Raw genomic sequence first — 23,854 nt, forward strand, 5'->3', positions numbered from 1 at the left:
AGAGTAAAAATGGTTGCTTGAGGCAGAAACTAAGGGCTGGATGACAAAGTTTTGATGGGTTAAGACATCCTGTTGATAGCGTTAGTGCCATTTGCAGAGTTCCCAGTGCCTTGGCTGGAAAATCTTTTTCCATACACATCTGTCAGCCCTCTTTACATTTCCTTCATATGTGGGGAGGAAAAGATATAGTGATTAGCAAACACTTGGGGGAACTCAGTTCCACTGAATCAAATGACGTTGAGTTAGAGGAGAAGATGGCGGCGGTTCCCAGCTCATTCACAGTAGGAGGGCTGCCCATGCTCCTGGGGCACTTTAGGGAGTGAAGGGCAGCTTTCCTGGACCTCAGGGAAATCAAGAAACACCATCCAGACAGCCCTAAGAATCTTCTACACCACCAGGTAGGAAATGCTTCCAGGAGACCTGGACATATTTCCTAAAGATGTCTAGTCTACACTACTTTGCCTAGAAGGAATGAAGGAAGGCTCTACCTCTTTTTGAATAATCTTTGAATAATCTACCTCAGTTTCTCCAATGTCTCAAGAGATAGAGGCTGAAACAAGCAAAGGTTTGTTTTACTACCTTCTGGGCAGGACCCCCACGGGACTATTCACTATTTTTCTCCATCCTAAAAACTCAGTACTGTGTATAGTAAAAAAAAATCCATATCCTTTTATGGCAAAAGTTACATCATCACAACTCCTAGAGCAATGCTGTCCACTCCTTATATGTAGCCAAGATCTTCAATGAGCCAATCCACATTCCTGACTTTTTCAAAGGGTAAAAACCTCTTGTTCCTAACTCCCCTCACATTATTTCTGATGGATAAAAAAGCTTATCATAGTTCACAAAATGCATGCTCCAAGAAGCTTATATTTCTGAAAAATTACTTAATATATAAAACATATTCCATGAAAATGTATTTTCAAATTCCAAATGCTATATCGCTTCTATCCATAGCCAAGTGTTTATGGGGCCCCACCCAAACAAAGATAGCAAATTATTTTTGCTAGTGACTATAATAATATTTCCCCCACTTTATTAATACCTCTGGCTAAAAAGTTCCTGCCTGCCAAATATGTCCTTGTAACCCATTTTCACCACAAATGCAACCCCTCCCCACGACCCAACCTAATTCACCCAAAGGAACTAGGTAGACGTGCTCTGAAGGAAAATGCCAAAAAGGCTCCTCAAGAAGGTGACTCACCTTTCTCGTGGCTGCTTGGCGGTGGGGGCGGAGAGGTGACTGGTTTGGATTTATCATAGTTGTTAAAGCTCTGGCTGCGTCGGTTGTTAGCAGTAGTTGACCCTCCACGTGTTTTGGCCTCGCTGCCTGCAGCGGATACCCTCGCGGTAGGACCTGGAAGTCTAAAATGCAAAAGCAACAGGATTATGCATTCAGTCTCAGGAGGGTAACAGTGTGTGGGAAGAAGGAACTGCAACCATGCAGGAGGTAAAATAAACTATCCAAGACATTGTGTGGAGGTTTACCAGTCACAGAATTTGGTGGAACCATTACAAACATGTAGGCAAGTAATGATCCCAGCAAAGTCCAATGGCAAAACGTGAAGTTTTCCTTTGAGCAGAGAGGAAAATTTTGATGAAGAAATATGTTTGTGGATTAAAAATACAAAGTTCAACATGGCAAAACCCCATCTCTGCTAAAAATGCAAAAATTATTCAGGCATGGTGGTGGGCACCTGTAATCCCAACTACTTGGGAAGCTGAGGCAGAAGAATTGCTTGAACCTGGGAGGCGGAGTTTGCAGTGAGCTAAGATTGTGCCACTGCACTCCAGCCTGGGTGACAGAGTGAGACCCTGACTCAAAACAAAACAAAAAACCAAACAAACAAACAAAAACAAAGTTCACTTTTTATCCCCTCTCTGAGATAAGCATTTTCACTTTTTAATAGGGTCAAGTCAGTCATTTCTATCAAACATGGAACATAAAGGCCTCAGAGGATTCTAAACTGATAACCTTGGTGTGCATCTCTTCTGATAGGTATAAAATTGTTTGCCATAATCTGGGGTTGTAAGTATCAAGAAAAGGACAATTTATAATGGTGAGAAGGTGAATTACTACTACTCAGAACCCAACATATTTGCAATAAAAACTTAAGGTTGGTTGGAAACACTTGCCCACAAATACATTTCCCTTCAACGCCTGACGACCTGTCTCCACAGGCATTATTTTGAGGCTGAAGTACAACTTATCTGCACGGTAGATAGAAAACATCACACATTTTTCCTGTAAAACTGGTAGGAATTTGTTAGCCTAAAGACAAACACACAACATTCTCCCTTTAAATAAAACACCTCATTTTGGGTGGCTTGGGAAATAAAGTCACCATCCATAATGTGTCTAAAGATATTATGGCCCATTCACCAAAGAGTTAATGGTAAGACTCCTCAAATCAGAATTTTGGTCCAGGGAATTACTAAGCAGGCTGTTTCCAATAATTAAAGTTGAAAGATGAATAAATGATGAAATGTTTAGTTATATCTTTCAGCTGAAATCCACTTAGCTGTGTTTAAAAGCCACTGGAACCTCAACTGACTAGCATTAGATCTAGTGATAAGTCTGAATTTTCAAGCCATAAACTTTCAGCCTTCTCTTTCCATGCAAATCTGTAAGCACCAAAGAAGTCTACAGTCTGGAAGCATTTTAGATATAAGCAGGCAATCACTTTAAACTTTTTCTTGTTGGCTGGGCAAGAAAGATGGTTGTAGAGTAAACAGAGAACATGAGCTGGTGTGAGGGGACTGTAAAATTTATATAGTTAAAAAGAAGCTGGCCCAATTCCCTGACTGGGAGCTGGGAGAGAAAGAAGGGGGTTAGCTCTTCCCCCAACATGTTGCAGTGAGAATTACTTCCCACTGCACTGCAAGGATTTGTCCCTTAGTTAATTTACCCCATCTTGTTTGGAGAGGACATTCACTCCACAAAGACAGACACAGAATGGAGTACAAAATACTAGCAGTGTCAGTGCCTGTGTTTGGGGACCAGATGTGGCTAGCACATCTGGCATAGGAGGTCCAGCAGGGGGATCTTAGTACCTCTTGGTTCTGCTTCCAATGCAAACAATGTTCTGCAAGTCCTTCAAGTCAGTGCTATCTGATTACTCACATCCAATAGAAGAGCTTCTGCAGGTGAAGATCTGCACCTCCCTTGGGCTGGACTTTTTAAACCAGACATAGGCTTCGGGAATCATTATGCCCACAGATAGGCCTAGGAAAGGATTATGAACTTGTTCCAAGATGATGTCACAGCAATGGTATTAAGTGGTGTAGGGGAATGCAAGTCACAGTATTCTACCAAAGTGTGGAATTTGCAAAGGGCAGGGAAGCAAAAAGCAATGAAGAGGGGAAAGATGCATTCCTTTCAGAGTTGCTGGAGAGCCCCCACTGTGCTGACCCTAGGCTGAACCACAGCAGATTTTTAGGACAGGATAGAGGGAAGCAATCAAAGCATAGGATGGGAAAGATACAACCTTGAATCAGGTAGACAGTCTGGTCCTCTGTGAGGCAGCATGGTGTAATGGATAGAATACAGGTTTTTCCATACACAAGACCCTGGAGCAGTCTCATAACTTCTCTGAGATTCATATTCCTTACCTGTAACTTTGGAATAATGATGAATAATGATTTACAGTTATACCCAATGGTTAACAAGTATACCATTGGGTACAGCTGTAAATCTGAAATGGCTTAATGTCTGGCCACCGTATGGTAGTTTCCTTTCTCTTCTTCTCCACTGAACACAGGTTCATGAAGGGACTGGACATTGGCATAAAAGAAACATGCTATGGCACAAGAAATAATTGGATAAATCAAGAAGAAAACAGATGAGTCTAGGTTAAAGTATCAGAGAGAACTGGACAAAAATCAATATACAAGAGTCCGAGATGAACATTTTCAAAGAGGCAAGATAGGCTTTGGCAGGCAGGGCTCGTCATTTCCCTAGGAACATTCCAGAAGAGAAACTACTCAATCCAAATATCTGTGGCTGACTGAGATCTTACACTTGGGGTATCTGTGGGCTCCACTCTCTGGAATGAAACATCCCCGGTTTTGGACTAAGACAGTTCTGGGTTTCCCTTGGGTTGTCATGGTGAGATTCTTTTCACTGAGTCAGTGGCTAGCTGCTCTTTTGATGGGAGCAGCACATCGTTCAAATGGCTGCAGCATTGTGCCAAGCCTTCTGGAACATGGAGAAGGAGTTCTTGAGGACTACGAGGACAGCTGACAGGGTAAAGGGAGAATGGCTTGCATATAGCCATCAAAAGCCACCACAAAGCTCAAGCCAGCTCCTGTCCACCCCTGACCACTATCGCCTCTGCACCTTAGACAGGACGGCTCGCTCCCTGAACTTGATCAAATCAGAAAACTGGATGGAGATCATGTACTTTTTCCCACCATTCAGAGAGAATCTATGTTAACTCTGTAGTTTAACACTTAGGTTCTGTTGTAAATGGGCTCAGATCGTTGCTTGCTCCAAAGTAAGCCCCCTCGGTCTGACATTTTCAACAATATTTGGTTCACAAACAAAGGCCGTAATGACTGTGTGGCAGGTGGGAAGAAAGAAAAAAAAGCTAAGCCTGGACTCACCCAGGAGGGAACCAAAACATCTCTTGGGATGATGAGGCCATCCACAAACTGAACTAATTCAGACTGAACTTACAAGTACTGGAGTTCAAGGGCAGGATTTCAAAGCCAAAGGTGACCACGAGAACCTGAGATACGCGAGCAAACCTGGGAGGCCACTGGACTTTCTACAAACTGAAAGAGGCAGAGCTAGAATGCTCAATCTTACCGAGATCTCAAAGGGCTTGTCGACCCCAGCTGACATCTAGATTACACATGTATTGATAAAATACGTGACGTTCAGAAGGTATTCAGAGAAGGAAATGAAAATCTCGGAGGTTGGTGAGATGATCAGGAAAGCTAGTGCATAGAAGACCCCAGAGCAAGTCCAGCATGCTGAATGGGAGATGGGAAAGCAGGGGGCAGAGCATGCCACTCCAAGGGAAAGCCTGTAGAAAGTACAGGGGAAAGAAAGCGCTGGTGTGTGCTGGGACTTGGGGGACAGAGTGGGAGGAAATGAGGCTAGAGAAGCAAGCAGGGCAGGGCAGGGAAGACCTTGTATGCTATACTATGGAGTTTGGACTTTGTCCTGCCCTCCAGGGGTATGGTGTTAATTAAGAAGGCTAAGAGCACAGGTAGAGTTGAAAAGCAGAATATCTTCTTATTTACCAGTGGCGCAGACCTGAGGCCTCTGGGTAACATTTTGAAATTCATTATTGTTAACATCCTTGGGTATCATGGGAATGTCTATCAACCTCCAGTCTGGAAGCATCTGCCATCTGGAGCATTAGAATACCTGTTTGCTGAAGAGCTAGGTCTTGGCGCCTGTGGAACAGCTGCAGGTATCACAACAGGTGCTGCCTGCTGCCTCACTGAGGCAGTGTGGCAAGAGGGGAGCGTGGCAGGTCAATCTTGTGTCCCCTACAGCACAAGAAAGTCCCAATAGCTCCTTCTCAAGAGGAACTTGACCTCTCCTAATCACTGTATGTCCAAACACAGTTACAAATAACAGAGAACACAGACGGGTTCTTTGAAACATATACATGTTGGGTTTTTAAAATATTAAGCTTAAGGGAAGTGGTGTAAGAGGTGGGGGAACAATCCTGCTGTTGTTAGAGCCATGGTCAATTTCTCCAACGTGTGCAGAGCCAATTAAGCAGGGCAGTAAAACTGTCATTCCCAGCACATAACCTACGAGTGCATCCCGGCTCCTCTGCTCCACGTGATGTACGTGCTGATGGCAAAAAGCAGTTCTTCCCCTCAAAACCACTTCAAAGGCTGGAGGCAGAGGATGGCCCCTCCCAGGAAGGATGGCAGCTTGTGTGCACATGCCGGGGTTTGGGGAGTGGGGGGGCGCGGTCATAATCAGAGATGCTTTTTGCCAGGCGAGATGATTAAATACTAAATCTCTCTCATTTCCATGGCATCTGCTTTTCAGTCCAGCAGCTGGGCAGAGAGGACCAAACTGCTAACCCCACTGCCTCTTTTCCACAAGATAGTTGCACACAGATCAATTCTGCGGGACTTTCTAGAGGCATTCTGGTTGCCTTCCCTGGCCCAGATGAACCCAACACTGCCAAACTTGAACTGATTATATGTCAGGAACAAGGAATGACTTTATTAATTAATTTATAATTATTAATAAAATGACTTTATTTAAGCCTCATAATGCTGTGAGCAAGGCAAGACATTTGGCCAATAAGGAAATCTAGGCTCATAGAGATCAAATCGTTTGCCCAGGTAACACCATCAGCAAGTGGTAAGGATGGGCCTTCGCTTAGGTTTAACCGCACCTCAGAGCCACTATGTTCCTCTGCCTCCTGCAGGTAAAATAAGTCTCCCTGGTCTCACCAGGGAGGCCGGAGTGGGGGGGCAATAAGAGTGGTCAAAGGCAGAAGTCCATGGAGAGCTTTCACCCTCATATCGATTCCCTCCATATGCCCCTTCCCCACATCCAGATTCAAAGGTGAGGCTTCCCATTCTTCTCAATACCCCTGGTGCCCATCAAAGTGTGGGGCTCTGGCAGGTGTTCCATCAATGCTTGGTCTCCAACAAAAGACCTGTTTCCAGAGCTCCAGGGGAGGTGGCCTACTCTGCCAGAAGGAGTAGGACTGCTTCTTTTGGCAACCAAACTTTACTGCTGCATTTCGTGGTGCTTGATCAGCTAAAATTCTTCACAGGATCCTGCGTAAGGCTGGGGGTGGGGAAAGGGGAGTATGGAGAAGGCAAGGAAGAACCTCTGAATGCTTCATTTGAAACAAAGAAGCATCCCTTCGTTGGCCTCAGCAGAGACGAAAACATATCTCAAAGAAACTCTAAGTGGGGGATATGACACTAAGGGAAAGTCAGATCTTGGCTTAGGGTAAACCCAGAAGCACTGTGCCCAGCCCAGCCTCAGGACAGGGTTGACACGCCCTCATCTTCCAGTGCTTCCTCTCTTCCCACTGCCTCCTTCCATCTGGGACTGATAACAAATCATTCACGGGATGGGCATGTGCTTCCAATTAGATATTTCCCCAGCTAGCTCCTGTTTTCTTTATCTTGCAGGAGTGAGCATATCGTGGGAACAGGCACTAAATTTCAGGTTTCTTCCCAGCTCATCACTCCCCTTTCCTTTCCTATGTATGTGCATTTGTGTGACATTCAAATTAACTGGGAAAGGACCAGTTTGCCAGAGCAGTGGGTGTCCGCTCTGACTTGGGCCTGGTGTTGTCAGGGAAAGCAGCCACTTTCTGCCTGGCTACCAGAAGCGGTGACAAACTTAGGTTCCCTACTGTCACCTCCACTGAGTCTCGGTAACACGCTGACTTGCTCTATGGAGAAGCACAGTGTCATGCGGTTTCTCCCTCGCCAGCCAGGGAGAGCCTGACCTGGTTGTCCCCAAGTGTAAGCACTTTAGAAAACCAAACTCTAGGCTCGGCAGCTCAGCAGCTCACACCTGTAATCCCAGTGCCCTGGGAGGCCAAGGCGGGAGGATTGCTTGAGCCCGTTAGTTGGAGACCAGCCTGGGTAACACTGAGAGACCCCACCTCCCACCCATACAAAAAAAAAAAAAGTAGCTAGGTGTGGAGGCATGTGCCTATAGTCCTAGCTATGTGGGAGGATTGCTTGAGCCCAGGAAGTCAAGGCTGCAGCGAGCCATGATAGCGCCACTGCACTCCAGCCTGGGCAACAGAGTGAGACCCTGTCTTTAAAAAAAAAAAAAAAAAGCAAACTCTGGCTAAGGAAAGGCACCTAGAGGCTAATATACTGGGACAGCAAGTGAGCAGTTATTCAGTATGTATTTGTGAGAAATGAAGACAGACATGAGTATGGATTTCCCTTTCCCCTTAAATAAGAATTCAATGAAAAATAAATACCAGTCAGCCGGGTGCAGTGGCTCACGCCTGTAATCCCAGCACTTTGGGAGGCCGAGGTGGGTAGATCATGAAGTCAGGAGATCAAGACCATCCTGGCTAACATGGTGAAACCCCGTCTCTACTAAAAACACAAAAAATTAGCCGGGTGTGGTGGTGGGCGCCTATAGTCCCAGCTACTCCGGAGGCTGAGGCAGAAGAATGGCATGAACCCGGGAGGCGGGGCTTGCAGTGAGCCGAAATTGCACCACTGCTCTCCAGCCTGGGTGACAGAGCAAGACTCCATCTCAAATAAATAAATAAACAAACAAACAAATAAATAAATAAATACCAGTCATAATAAGGAGGAGATTCTACCCCAGCAGCAATTTCTGTTAGGATGCCACAAGTACAGTGTGAGAGAAAAAGCCAAGAGTAGTGGTTGAAACACAAGATTTTAAAAAGCAGCCTCAACAACCACAGAGATACCAGAATTGAAGCGGGGGCGGGAGAGGCGGGGGAAGAGAGTGTAGCACTGTGGTTATAGTGAGAGTTCTGAGTTAGACCACTTGTGTTCAAATCCTGGTTCGTCCATTTTTTATGTGTGTGGCCTTGGGCATGATGACCTAACTTTCTAAATTTTAGTTTCCTCATCTGTGAAATGGGGATAATAATATGACCTACCTCATGAAGCGTGGCATGAGGATGATATAAGATGACGCATTTGAACTACTGCATTCAATAAATGTTAGCTGTTGATAACTTTAAAATAACAGTAGAAGCAATGATGCAACGTGATGTAACTGGCTTTTCCCATACCACAGGATGGGTCCTTCTAGGAGGCAGCAGACAGGTTAAAGTCTGAACTAAGAGAACTAGCTCGTGAGCAAGGATATTTTTTATTTTCAGGGAACTGAGGTGGTCTCCATGGCACCTAAGAGCATCCAGAAACAAAAATGAGACATAGCTGCCTTGCTGTTTTGTCTCCTCTGCCCAATATGGATTCATGCTCAGGTCTTTATAACTCAAGAGAAAACCAAACCCACATTAGTAATTTTAACAACACCACAAAGCACAACACACATAAATGAGATGCAGGTGAGGTGGGATTAGGGCCAGGACAAAGCAGGGAGCAAACTCATCATAGAACCACTATAAAAACTATGTAGAAACTCACCTTTACCTAAATCAGAATGGATTCTGATGACAAAGCAGTCAAAGCCAAAAGTCAAGAAAATGTGAAACGTCATGTACGCCTCAATCTCACTTGCACTCTGTCACTCCCCCCGCACACACTTGCAACAATCCCATGGCCACTTTCAAAGCTCTGCACCATGGGACCATTAGCCAAAGCACGTTTAGTTTTCTTGAACTGCAAACATGAAACGGGGAGAGGACCAAAGGGAAACTCAGCCAGAGCAGAGGGAACAATGGAACAGTGGGTTGGGATTAAACCATGCTTTGCAGGACACAGAGAAAGTCTAACCTAGAGATCTTTTTCTGACCCAGAGTGAAGCGGATGATTTTGCTTTGAGATGAGTCCTTGGATGATGCACTGCATGATAGGAAAGAAAAAAGTAGAAGAGCTGAGTGAGGAGAGAGAAGATACATTAGACACACAAATCCAAAGAGTCTTCTAACAATGGGGATGTTGCTTTCTTTCCCCCTGCTCACTGTTTTCTATGACACGCAGCTTTATTTCTAGGTCTCACTTTACTGATTTGATAGATTTCCAATGTGAAGAAACTGCTGTTAAGATTATCTAAGAATGCTTGTGTGTATGCATCCATGTGTGTGTTTCTTTAAACATCAAATGTCTTTCTTAAGGCCTTATTCTCAAAATACGGGGTCCTTGACAAGTAAACCAACTTTATGCCTTTCTAAAGTATTGAGATGTTTCTATTTCACATGCTTGTTCTACTGGGGTGATTTTCAGATGAATGTCCTCAGGATCCCATAAAGGTGACCCAAAACAAGGGCATAGATGTTTGCAAATCTATACCCAGATGTTGCTGATCTTGGAAATTTTTGCTTTTAATGCTATAGAAATGACCGTTTAATGCTTGTCAAACTCACTAAATTGTTTTTCTTGTACTACAAATTGGTAGACATGAAGAATTTTAGTTAGGCTTTATAAAAGAAAAAGTTAAACTTATTTACTGCTTTATGAAATAAATATTTATCTTTCTTGCATCCATACATCCTCTACCACATTCATAAAAGGATCTGAGGTAAGAAATAATTTATTGGTTTTACTAGTCTTAGGCAGTGAAGAGACAGAGGAGAATGGAGAAAAATATAAAGTCATTTTCTGGGTTATTCCTTAACAACTGAATACTGATTATCTGTGTAGACACAGATGGGGAAAAAAAGCAATTCCTGGAGACTATGCTCCTCTCCTGGACTCTAGACTGGGGGGAATTTCACAGGCTGAAATGTGGATTAAGTTCTTGGCCACCATGTCAGTTGTGAGATGAGCTAAGGTGAGGAGGCAAAGTGAGCCTCTCTGAGGCTGTTATGGAGGATTTGCTTTGATTCCTTCATGCCAGTGGAGCAAACAAATTCTCAGATTTTCTTTGCCAACTTCCATAGCTTCTTTACTAGCAAACTTCACGGAAAGTTGTCCAAGCTTTAGTATTTGCTACCCCCGAGGGGTGCTGAAACTAGGTAGCTTCAAAATTGTTTTTAGGCAGAGTTCTAACGGAAAAAACAAAACAAACCTGGCATGTGGGGGGTTTGCATCAACATTTGACATTCATAATCAAGGGTCCAAACCACTACCCTTGGAATTTTGGTTATCAAATACAGAATTTGGAGACCGAGACACTGATGTAATTTTATCATTCTTAAATTTATAGCCAGAGTGTTAGCATGGGATAGCATATCCCTAGACCTTGAGAACAAGATTATCCTTTGGAAATAAAATTAGAAAGTATCAGGATATAGTGAATAAAACCAGCCTTCTGGCTGGGCGTGGTGGCTCACGCCTATAATCCCAGCACTTTGGGAGGCCAAGACGGGCAGATCATGAGCTCAGGAGATCGAGACCATCCTGGTTAACATGGTGAAACCCCATTTCTACTAAAAATACAAAAAAATTAGCTGGGCATGGTGGCAGGCGCCTGTAGTCCCAGCTACTCGGGAGGCTGAGGCAGGAGAATGGTGGGAACCCGGGAGGTGGAGCTTGCAGTGAGCCGAGATCGCGCCACTGCACTCCAGCCTGGGAGACAGAGCGAGACTCCGTCTCAAAAACAAACAAACAAACAAACAAACAAAAAAAAAAAAACCAGCCTTCTGCAGAAGTAACCCAACCTGGGCAAGATGAAGGGGTAAGAACATACAGCAACTCCAAAGCCCAGTCCATGTCACCACTGTAGGTGGTGGGCCATTATGTCAGGACACTTTGTAGCTGGAATAAATGAATGTAAAAACCTGACTCGAGTAAGTTTGGCTCTTCTTTAGGTAAAGCACTCGTTAGTAGTAGGATGTCTTGGCGTACTAGGAGATGGGTGCTCTGACTGGAATATCTGGTTATTTTAAGAAAACAAATGCCTACCATGGAAATGGATGCCTCCAGCTAGCAAAGCTCAGTGGCATAAACCAGTATTTCCCAATGCATGTTCCTTGGAACCCTATGCAGTGAGATGCTCTATAAAATAAGAAGAGTGCTGTGGCCAAGTTTGTAGAATGCTCCTTTCTGTGTCACCGCCTGTCTGAACATTCATAATGCATACCTGCTCTCCCCGGCTTCCTCATCTCAAAGAATAATACCACCACTTACTTTACTTAACTTTTCAAACCAGGAATCTAGGCTTTATCTGTGATTCCTCTCTTTCCGTCACTCCAGAGAGTTAATCTGTTTGCATGCCTCTTGGTTCAACTGCCTAGGGATTCAGAATTGGTCCATCTCCATTTCTGCTTGTATTACCTTGACCCAACTTATCTATAGGATTGCAAAGTCCTCTCAACTGGGGTCCTTCCTTCCATTCTTGTTCCTCCACAATCTCATTCTCCAAAGAGGAGCAAAGGTGGATTTTTTGACCTGCCAATCAGATCAAGTCTTCCTACTACTTTAAGACTTTCCCATGGCTTCCTGTCACCCTTAGAATGGAGTCCAAACCCTATCCAGTTTAACTGGTACTCTATGACGGGGCCGGAGTACCACAGCAATGCACAACTCCAGGGACCACAGGTCACACTGTCATCCACATAAATGGTAGCGGCCCTCTCTCCTTCCAAACCACCTTATCACTGGTCCCTCTCCTCCCCTACTAAGCTGTAATAACCTTGTTTATGCTCTTCCAACATACCAAGCTTACCATTCATGTGCTGAGAGAGACCTTTCTATCAACCAAACCTAAATTAGCAACCCAGCCCCTCTGAATCCCATCGTCTTATTATAATACTCACCACTATCTGACAGCTTCCTTCCCTGTTCATGTGCTTGTTTGCCTGCCTCCTCCAGGAGCATAGGAGAGCAGGCACCTTGGCAATCTCATTCATTTTTGACTCCCAAGTGCCTAGAACAGTGTCTGGCACATGGGAGGCTTAATATCAATTAAATAAACAAATGCATATTGGCAGGTTCAAGGATCTGAGTAGACCTACAATGACAGCCATATAACAATTTAACCCAAATTATCTCCCAATATTTCCCCCCCAACAGAACTCATCTCCCGCAATATGACCCAAGTTAACATCCCAGGGAATAAGCACTCGGCAGAATGCAGTCTGGGAAATGACGCCCTGATCATTTAAATCATCCATGTCCATCAGGGAAGCTCTGACTGGGAGTGACTCCCACTCAGGCAGTTCTCCAGGGAAAGGGTTCGGCAACTGGCTGCTAGGCTGTCTGTTCCTCATTGCTAGTCCAGGCATCTCTCCCACCCCACAAATTTCCATAATGCAAACTGGATATAATTAGATAATTAATTATGGGGCCTGATTTACATTACACCCATCACTGCTGGTTTTAACACCATCACAATTGGGAAATAGCACTTCTCATGGGGAAAAAAGAAGGCTGTAACTGTCTATAAGGCAGCAGCGGTGTTTGAGCAGCTTTGTGCTCTGCCTAACTACAATGGGTAATAAAAGGTACATCAAGGTGTGTGAGAAGCCTTATGATTATTAATGCTGGTGCTTTGGGGGAATGAAAAGGAAAGGCCATTACACTTCAGCACACACTGGATGAAATCAAGCAATCAATCTGATCAGTGACATTTAGGGCTTATAGCTGAAGTCTTGTGGCTTAAAAGAAAACAGTATGAACTTTTCTGTAGAACTTGACTTCGAGTCAAGAACTCTCTAGTTTCTAAAGTCTTCCTTTTTTTTCTGCCATTAAGACAAAAGTTTTACAAAGTGATGTTATTTCCATTGTAGCACAGTAGATGGTAACTACAGTGACAATTGGCTTGTACCTGGTGAGTATGACTGGCAAACGTCAGTCCCCCTGGGAACAAAATCCAGGCCCTAACCCTGCCGATCACTCCTGCATTGTGGGACCCTCCTCATGGCAGTTCAACACAACAGTCACATTTAATGGTAATTGCTCCCATTAGGCGATGCTGCCCCACTCAGGGATGGCTGCCTCCTTCCCTTGCCACCTTTCTTCAGTGCCCTCTATATTTCTGTTCTGGCAAAGCAGAGGCATCCACTGGAATAGAACTTTTACCTCCACTAAGTAAAACTACTCTCATGTATAACACTGAACATTCAGCTTGTAGGCAGACACACAAAAGGGGTTTGAAGTCTATTTTAGGGGCTGTTTATTGCCTACAAGCATGTGTGTAATAGGCCAGAGTAATAGCAGGAGCAGCTAATTAGCTTTGGCTGCTGGCAATTCTGACCTATAAAAGTATACATCTCCGCCAGACACAAGAAGGGCTCCTCACTGTATCCATTGCAAGGCCATGCTAATTTCCCACTAACCACCAGTAGCTCTCAGCATTGAAGAAGCACAAATGAAAAACCCATACAGGATAGCCTAGAGACTGGTTGGTGTGGAGGAAGATGCCTGAGAAACAGAACCATCAGTTGGCAAGGAGCCCCCACCTGGACTGCATTTCAGCTTGTGCTTTTGACTGCTGATGTGGCGCTGGCTGGTGAGGCTGGCACAGGGCTTGGGGAGCGGCTGGCACCTGCTGCTGAGGGGTGCCAGCCTGGCACTGGGAGGGGGCCCCGGCCACCTGGGACACGGCGGGCGGCAGAGGTGAGGAGAGGTGCTGCTTCTGGGGCTGCTGCTGCTGCTGCTTGTATCGGGAGAGGCTGAAGAAGAGGCCTAGAATGGCCTTGAGGTTTCCATTCCTGATCTCTGCAAGACAATAAAGAGACTCTGGTCAGATGGGGAGCTCTTCTTCCTGTTCAACGGGCTGTTTCAGCCTGCACGCGAGTTTGATTTCTTTAGGATATGACAGGCTTCCTGAACACTTCATTGGTATCACAGTCAATTAAAATCAGCCTATACCACAAAGAAATTAGCTTATTCTCGCCATTAGAATTAGAGTGGATACAGGAGGCAAGTTGCAACTAGATGTCTGGTAGGTGCCAAGAGGAAATTCTCAGTAAGGACACCACTGAAAAAGCAAGCGTCTCGAGCAAGACTGTGCTTGTTCTACAGGCAGGGGATGGAGGAACTCTGGCACTGGGGGAAGCTCATGGGTCTTCACAGTGCACTTGGCTTCTGCCAAGTCCATGTTCTAAGCTTCAAGCCACAATGAGTGTGCCAAGTGGCTGCTGTCCCACTCCATGATCTGCGTGCTCTGCTTTCCCCAGTCGTTCTACTCTCAAATATGTGGCTCTGTGTCCCTCATCTGCTGAACAAATAACTCTAATTTGGGGTGGGTATAGGACAGGCTAGAAGGACTTGCTTCCATAATGGACTCATACAAAATATTCCCTACATTAAAAGAAATTAGAACAGAGTGGGAATAAATGTTTGTTTTTATTCCAGACAGTATTTTTCAACGTTAAAATACATTTGCCTCAAGGCATGTATAAAGAGTTGCAGAGGAGAATAAAATATTTATTCACAGGCAAAGGCCATGGCTCACGAGGGGCTTCTCCTTGGGAGATCCCTCCTTTCTATGCAGTTAACACTAGATGCAGATGGCCAGAGTCTGAGCAGACCCTAAGAGTGAAGTTCGGGGGCCACTAAGCATGAGGGACAGAGGAGAAGGAACCTTGGGGGCAAACATACTCAGCACTCTCTGCTTTCCTATCACTCTAGAATGGGTTTTTCTTAACTGGCAAGGGAGGAAAGACAGATGTGAAGCAAGAAAGCTTCAAAGGCCTTGTTAGAAGGGTAGGTAATGTACACTTACAGGTTAGCCCCGGGCTGGGAAAGAGGCTGCTAGTGAAGGAACAAGAGTTTCCTCCAAGGCTTAGTTGAGGGGCAGAAAGTATGAATGGAGTCCTTTCAGAAGCAAGCTCCATTCCATGCAGAAGAGGAAGTGTGCCCTGCCAGTGCCTTGGCCCGACGTGATCTGCTGATTAGGTCAGGCTGAATTACTTCCTTTTGGAGCATCCCATTCTCCAGGCTCTGAAGAAACTGACAATACAAACTTCTAGAATCCAGCCTTCACACCCTACTCTGGGAGCTAGCAGATTCTATCACAGGACAAAGCAGACAGGAGCACAGCATTTGGAAAACCTAAGCCATGAGTTCCAATCTGTATTCTTATCGCTTACTAGTTGTGCAACCCCAGGCAAGTCACTTAATCTCTCTGGGCCTCAGTAGAAAGGCAATACGGACACCACTTTGCCCCATTGCACAAGGTTGTTTTGCAGAACAAATGGGAGCATTTAGGCAAAAGCGCACTTTAAACAGTGAAGTCCTTCACTCGTCTTGGTTATTATATGACTATAACCCCAGAATCCTGAATGAAAGTCTCATACAGTTCCAGCTTCATACCTTATAAATGCCAGTTTTTACTATGGTGACCTTTTAATCTATTGTGTTAACTATGATTCTTTTGAGAATGAAAGTCAGGGAGCGGGGAGCTCTTAATTATACCAGACCACAGTTGGTAGCCAGGACTGATGTGGCAAGTCAGGATGCAAAGTCACTGCGTATAAACCACTCTGTGTGATGTGTTAAGCAGAGAAACGCCCAAGGGGTGGGCCAGCCCTTCAGTCTCTTTTGGTAATTCAGCTTTAATCCTTCAGCCATGCTTCCTTCTCCACACTAAGGAAACCAAAGGAGAGGCACACACCTGTAGCATGTTCTACTTCTGATTCCAAATGTTCTCAGTGGTACATGAGAATCACAGAGTGTGAGGCTTGGATGAAATAATTTCAGCTAGCTACTCACTTTACTTATGGGAAAACAAAGGCCCACAAGGTGAAGTGACATATCTATAGTCACCCAACTGGGCAGTGACAAGAGCTAGGGACAGAATCAAGGTAAGCCAAGCAAGGGCTGACACACAAGTTAGTGCCTATTAAGTTAAGAAAACAATTTCCCCTCAAAACTGAATTCACTGAAGGGAGAAAGTACTGTTAATTATGGGGATAGATGAAATCTATGTAAGATTTATTTTTAGTGCCTTTTACAGTTATCAAGTCATACAGTTTATAACAATAAGAGCTATTATTAACCAGTGTGTATCAGGCTAAGCTCTTTATGTGCATGATCTCATTTAATCCTTACAACATGGGAAGTGAGTAGGATTATCCCTCTTTCACATAAGGGGAAACAGAAGCTCAGAAAGGTTTTATGACTTGTCCAAGGTAATAAACACTGGAGCTGGGATTTGAATCTAGGTTTTCCGACTCAGGGTCCAGTTTTCTAACACTGTTGTAACTTGGCTTACTTGTATAGCCATCCTGTTTTATTTATTAAGCTAGCTGGTAGGCATTTGAGTATTCTTTATTTTTCTGGGATGTCAAATATTCCATGATGCATTTTTTTTTTAACCACACCAAGAAAAAACAAGAGGAGAGGAACTAACAATTCAGCGTAGCCAGAGGATCGGGGTCATCCACTGCAAAAAGTAGGCATGTTCACATCAGCACCCTCCATAACCTACCAGCCCAATCCCAGTGCAGACAAACAGAGCCAGTCCTGTTGTATTCTCTACCTACCATGGTCATTTAGTCGTTTACTGATCAGAATGGCCATTGTTCCCTAAAACATTTTTTTTCACTTGTCAGAGACTATAGTGTTCCTCCAATAAATATACTTCCTCTTAGGAGGCAGCATTTTTATAACAAAGATCTCTCATTTTTGGAGCCAGAAAAACTTGTGGTTAAATCTCTACATTCCATTATTTATACACTTTGAGATTTTACAGGATTCAATCTCTCTGGGCCCCGGTTTTCTTCTTTAAAATGAGCATATGTCCTACTGTACCTTTCCTGTAGGATTGTTATGAGAATTAATTGAAGATTAAATGAGAAAATGAGGCCGGGCACGGTGGTTCACTCCTGTAATCCCAGCACTTTGGGAGGCTTAGGCAGGCAGATCACAAGGTCAAGAGATCGAGATCAGCCCGGCTAACATGGTGAAACCCCGACTCTACTAAAAATACAAAAAAATTAGCCAGGTATGGTGGTGGGCACCTGTAGTCCCAGATACTCGGGAGGCCGAGGCAGGAGAATCACTTGAACCCGGGAGGCGGAGGTTGCAGTGAGCCGAGACTGCGACACAGCACTCCAGCCTGGGTGACAGAGCAAGACTCCATCTCAAAATAAATAAATAACAAATAAAATAAAATAAACAATAAATGAGAAAATGAGTGCACCTAGGATACTGCCCAACTCTGTACTTTCCTTTTTGGCTGAGAAAATGTGGCCATTCTACCTGTAGCCTCCTCAGAACCCACTACAGAGCTCTTCACCCAAAGGAAGCCTGAGAAGTGGTCCACATTCTCTCTGCTCATCCCTGTATGCCACAGTCACTGGTGACCAGAAAGGAAAATCACGAATGATCTAACATTAGAGAAAATGCAATGGTAATCTTTCTGGTTTTTAAAACAGTTTTACTGAGGTATAATTTCATAAAATTAAGTGAACAATTTAATGATATTTAGTAAATTTAGCAAATTCTAGATTTAGAAAGTATTTCTATCATCCTAAAAAGATTCCTTGTGCTCATTTACAATCAATCCCCAAACCCACTCCCAGGCAACCACTGATCTGCTTTCTGTTTCGACAGATTTGCCTTTTCTGGATATTTCACATAAATAGAATCATGCAATACAGATGGTCCCCAACTTGCGATGGTTTTACTTACAATTTTTCACCTTCACCATAGTGTGAAAGCAACAGACATTCAGTAGAAACTGTACTTCAAGTACCCATACATCCATTCTGTTTTTCACTTTCAGTACAGTATTCAATAAATTACATAAGATATTCAACACCTTATTATAAAATAGGCTGTGTGTTAGGTGATTTTGCCCAACTATAGGCTAATGTAAGTGTTCAAGTGTTCTGAGCACATTTAAGGCAGGCTAGGCTGAGCTATGATGTTCAGTAGGTTAGATGTATTAAATGCATTTATTTTCAACTTATGGTGGGTTTATCAGGGTAAGTTGAGGAGCATCTGTATATAGTTTTTTGCATCTGGTTTTGTTTGTTTGTTTGTTTTGAGACAGAGTCTCACTTTGTCGTCCAGGCTGCAGTGCAGTGGCGTGATCCCAGCTCACTGCAACTTCTGCCTTCTGGGTTCAAGTGATTCTCCTGCATCAGTCTCCCAAGTAGCTGGGATTATAGGTGCATGCCACCACACCTGGCTAATTTTGTGTTTTTAGTAGAGATGGAGTTTCACCACATTGGCCAGGCTGGTCTTGAACTCCTGACCTCAGGTGATCCACCCATCTTGGCCTTCCAAAGTGCTGGGATTACAGGCGTAAGTCATCGCGCCAGGCCTGCATCTGGCTTCTTTTACTTAACATAATGTTTTAAGGTTCATCCACGTTAGAGCATTTGTCAGTTTTTATATTCCCATCATATAGATACACCATATTTTGTTTATCCATTCACCAATTGATGGACATTATAACTGTTTAATTTTCTTTTCTGATTACAAAAACTCAAGAGAGCTGAATGTGCTGACAGCCACACAGTTTCTACCTTGGGTGGTCTATAACAGACAGTATCCAAAATAGCTAGAATTATATTCTTTCCATATTTCCAAATGGTATTTGTCTGTTCCACGAGCCTTGGTAAGCCAGTTCCACAGGAAGCCTAAAAAAAACCCCAAAGCCCCACAAGAATGTTTCCCTCATGACATTCCCCAAGGCTTTGGAAAAGGAGTTACTATTTTGTGTCTGATTAACCTCGCCCTCTGGACTTCTAGAGAAGGAAAAACATGTAGATTTAGAGAGAACTGACTTGCCCAAGGAGACACTAGCCAGTTGTGGCTAAACCCAAACTGGAGCCCTGTTCTTTCTCTTCCTGTGGCCACTCTTGTGGCAACAGAAAAGCAAATTGCATAGGCCATATTCTCATATTCCAATTTCTATTTGCATTAGTATTGCCTTGACTCCACTTTCTTTGGGTTCTGACTAATCGCTTTCTTCCCATTGGCTGGTCCTAATCTGCATAGATGCTGTGGGTAATGCCAGGAATGAAGAGTAAGATAAATAGGAGTTATTTTCTTTCAACATTTTTAAAGAGAAACTTCAGGCTTGGTTTACAATGGCACAAGCGCTGAAATAATCTAATACAAAGAAACCTGCTTTGTAGGGTATAAGGGATGAAAAGCCAAAGCGGGGGCTGTGCAGACCACAGAGCTGCAGAACTCTTATTCAATTCCCTTGAGCCACGGTTGTGTGAGGTTCACCCAGCTGATTAAGGACTGTGGAGCCTGCAGCATTGTCCCTGCAGTTGGGCCAGCTATATAACTGGTATCCACCACTTAACTTGCCCCTCCACTCGTCAGCCCTCTGTGTTCTTGCTGCTCTCCAAGTCTGCCAATGACTCTACTCATAGGAGAAGTGGGATGAGAGGGTGGGAGCAGAGCCTATGATGCCTCTTCTGCTAAGAAACAGAAACTGAAAGTCCCAGTCAATGCCATACTCAGGTAATATAGGTAGGAGGAAATGGAAACATTCCACCTGCTGCTTTCACCCTACAGGTCCAGAAAGACCTCCTGCTTTCTAGCTTGGGATGAGAGGAGGAGCAAACTCAGTACCTAGATCTCTGGTCCTCAGGGCAGCAAACCCAGGACTGAGCTAATCAAATCAGCAACTGGTTTCACTTCAAAGCATACACTCCTTCCACCTGGAAGGATGTTCCTACTTTTGTGTATACAATGTCTGCAAGGTTTCCCCCCATCATATTAATATTACCTATGCCTGATCTTCTGTTCAGGTTTCCTTTCACCTTCCTTTTCTGTCTGGCAAATGCCTATTCATCCCAAGAAATCTGGGGGGAATCATCACCACTTCTGTGTAGCCCCACTGAGAGCCCCAGGAAAAGTTGATTTGCCTTTCTTTGGTTACCACTGGATCCTGTGCTTACCACTAACACAGCTCTCTTTTATTAACTGGAATCAAGGTTAGTTTAATATGACTGACTTGATTACGGATGTACTCCAGTGCCTAGCACTGGGCCTGGCATACAGGATGTGCCCAGGAAACATTTGCTGAACTAGATAGAATATGCCTTACTCCCCAACCTCCGCTTCTCCATTGCAGGAGGATGGGCTCAGGGCCAGATAGCACAAACCCCAGGTGTTCTCAAAACGGCCAGAGATAAAGGCCATCCTTCCTCACAGGGACGGGTTTACAGATGGCTGTGACAGGTGGTGTGTCTTGGGGAAGGGTTGGTGGAGGATCTTGAACATCACTGCAGGGCAAAGGGAGGCCCAAGCTCATAGGACTCTGGCACATCTCCAAGAGCAAATAGATCGGTTCAATCTTCAGGAAAACTGATGGGGCAGGGAGGTCTAGTCCAGGGAAGTTCCCCAAACCAGCAGCACCTCCATGGGGCTCACTTGAGCCTGCAGCCTCTGCCCCCAAGCATCCGCTGTCTGTGCCCTAGAACAAAGGCTCCCTGTGGCTCTCTAGCAGGCGGGTCGAGGCAGGCCTGAGCTGCTGAAATGCTTTGAGGACAGGTGCATACACCCTCCTGAATGCAAACCCAGCTTTAGACTGGGCAAGGGTGGAGATGTATCTATGAGGCCTTCCAACTGCTGATGATTTTTTCATCAGAGAAGGAGCCTCAGGGCACTCAGTCATCTTCAAAAGGAAAACAAAAAGCATTAAATCCACATTACTTTTTAATACACCACACTGCTTTGCTAGTAGTTACGCAGGTGGATAGAAACATACGCAGTAATGTGCATTAGCACACATCAGGCCTTTGAATCAGCAGATGTGGGTAGTTTAGCCACTGCTGATCTTGTGGCTCTTTTTTTTTTTTTTTTTTTACTGTGTAGCTTAATCTCTTTGGGCCTTGGTTTGCTCATCCGTAGGATGGGGATAATACTAATACTGACCCCATAAGGTTGCTGGGGATACTAAATAAGATATAAATATGCACAGCATTTAGCTCAGCGACTGACGTGATAAGTTCTCAATAAATCTATTCCTGTAATTTAACATGATGTCAAATGAGATATTGCCTGTACCCTGAAATTGTGAATAAGGCCAAATTTGAGGATTAAAGGCTCTAAGTACCCTTGCTTGTTGTAAGTTTGAGAATGTGGCAGACGTTGGGGCCACTTTCCCAAAGGAATGCAGCAGTTCACACTTTTACCACTAATACCTTCATCACTCCCCAACCTCCAAAAAATATAAGAAGATCTAGATGACAGAATGTCATTTTGGGGAGACAATGTTTGATGATGATGGAGAAAGGATATTTTCCTCCCCTCACCAAGGAGGCAAGGTAGCAGAGTCCTTGGGCCCCTTGAAGTCAAGGGAGTGGTAGCTCTGAGGATCGCTCAAAGTGGGGGTGCTGGCAAGAAGGAGGGTCCTGGCATTCCAGTCCCAAATTGGACATCCGCTTAGAAGAGACTTGGCTGATCTGCCTCTTGGCCACCTGCGTGGGGAAAAGAACTGGAGAGAGACTGTCTGGTGGGGGACTGCTGCCAGGTGACAGGAGGCCTTGCAATTCCACCCACTGCAAGTGGAAAATGGAGCCCACACGTTCCTGCTAGTCCTATGGTAGGTATTGGAGGGATCATAAGACTGAGGTAAAAGATCTGGCCAAGTCTCACAGAAGACCACCAGTGCCCTGGGAGCTACATGGGAGTGAGTCCTGGTCAGAAGGGCCTGCTGAGACTACCAGCTGAGACAGTGGCAGTGATGTATACTGAGGACAGCACCTTCCCCAGCAGCAGAACTCTGCTTCCTCTGTGCTGCCTCAATTCTGGAGGCTCAGGCACAAGAACATGGGAAGGGGAAAGGAGAGAAAGTCAAGTCAGCATGCCGCCATCTCTCTTCAAACTCCTAAAGCCATTTGTACTGGAAGGAATGAGGGTAAAGAGCTTTGAGTAGAGTCTTGACGTTTGAGACTGAAGTTTAAAATGAGATTGAAGTTTAAAAATGACCATGACTGAGTCATAAATATGGGCATCAAGTAATTGTGATAACTTGAAGATGACTAAAGAGCTATACATTCTGGCCAAAATATCATTAAGTGAGTCTTGACCCAGCAGGAAGGATGGGGATTCAACATAGCACAGTTAAGGTAGTCACTGAAATACCATAAAACTCCTTCATGGTTATACCATGATGGCTTGATACCACTGGCTACGGTATGCTCTTCCCATGCTCAGAGCCTCCAAGAGTCATCCCAATGTTAAAAAGGGGCAGACGGCTGAGTATCTCTCTGCATGACGTGCCTCCATGAGCTATAACATCTTCTGAAACCATGTTCCAGGTAACCAAGAGTTTAAACCTCATTTATTTTACCTTTACAAGGCATACCTAGATTTTATCCACCTGCTCTCCCAGAAGATGCCATGATCATGAGCTCTGAAATCACACAGAACTGGGTGCAAATTCTGGCTCTGCCACTCTCTAGCTACATGCTTCAGGGATGTCACTCATAACCTCTTTAAGCCAAAGTTTCTTCATCTATAAACTGAGGCTGTCATAAACTCCAACTTTAGTTGTGAGAACTGAAGCCAATACAGATAAAAACCTTCAAAGCATAGTTGGTACTTGTTCATTCAACAAATACTTATTGCATAGATTCTCTATGCCTTGGGGTACAGAGAGGATGGGGCAGACGGGGAGAACAAATGAGGCAGAAGTCAGGACAATGGGTAGATAGCTGAGTGGCCAGGGGTCACTCCCAGCCAGGCAGGATGAAGCAGGCCTGCAGAGTCTGCATACCCAAGAGGCCCTACTGCCACTTGCTGCCAAGCACACCTTGTAAAAGTCCCTGCTTGTGCTCTGCTGGGAGACACAGGCCTGTGCCAGGAGTTTAATCACTCCCAGAAACTAGGAGGAGCATGCCCTGCCACCTACCAGCCAGCATAAGAACTCCGTACCAGGAGGAAATCATGTGCTCCTCTGAATGGGAATTTGCATCTGCCTACTCCCAGCAAACCCCCGCTCCACAGCAAAGCATATTCCACATGTCAGCCAGCCCTGATCTTATCCCCATGGATGAGGGTCCATACCCCAGGGCTGGGGAATCCTCTGGAATGAGGACTGACCACACGACGACTGCTTCTGTGACCTCTGGAAGCAGTGTGTCCATGCCTGACTGGGAACAGGTCCAGCACATCAGAGTTCCTACAATTCATCAATTGGGAATTCCTACGGTCCCAATGAGACACAACACACCCACTAGGCACTAATCATGGCCATTTATACTGCCCACCCCCAATACCAGAAGAGACTACCACTCGGAAACGCAGCCAGGAAAACCAAGCTTTCACCGTGTAGCAGAGCAAAGGCAAGGAACAGGTCCCAGACAGAATCCATCATGCCTGCAAACTTACCTGCTCCATTTGGCTGTTTCCTTTCTCATTG

General features: G+C 44.7%; 1 protein-coding gene across 13 annotated transcripts in view; it reads right to left on the minus strand.

Annotated features, from left to right (window-relative positions):
• LOC105486999 (neuron navigator 2) overlaps positions 1-23,854 on the minus strand; it is a 767,789-nt gene that overhangs the window by 230,113 nt on the left and 513,822 nt on the right. For 11 of the 13 annotated variants that reach the window (XR_011610773.1, XM_071074969.1, XM_071074968.1 and 8 more), the window contains 3 exons: positions 13,971-14,229; positions 9,403-9,471; positions 1,205-1,365 (listed from right to left, as the gene is read on the minus strand). Coding sequence is in view for 12 of the 13 variants with exons in the window: in XM_071074969.1 (XP_070931070.1) it covers positions 1,205-1,365; positions 9,403-9,471; positions 13,971-14,229 (489 nt within the window). In the remaining variant the exon portion in view is untranslated. The remainder of the gene's footprint in view (positions 1-1,204; positions 1,366-9,402; positions 9,472-13,970; positions 14,230-23,854) is intronic. The other 2 variants (XM_011750255.2, XM_011750243.2) reach the window with 1 other exon arrangement.

Source organism: Macaca nemestrina, chromosome 12 (genome assembly GCF_043159975.1).
Source record: "Macaca nemestrina isolate mMacNem1 chromosome 12, mMacNem.hap1, whole genome shotgun sequence".
Lineage (NCBI taxonomy): Eukaryota > Metazoa > Chordata > Mammalia > Primates > Cercopithecidae > Macaca > Macaca nemestrina.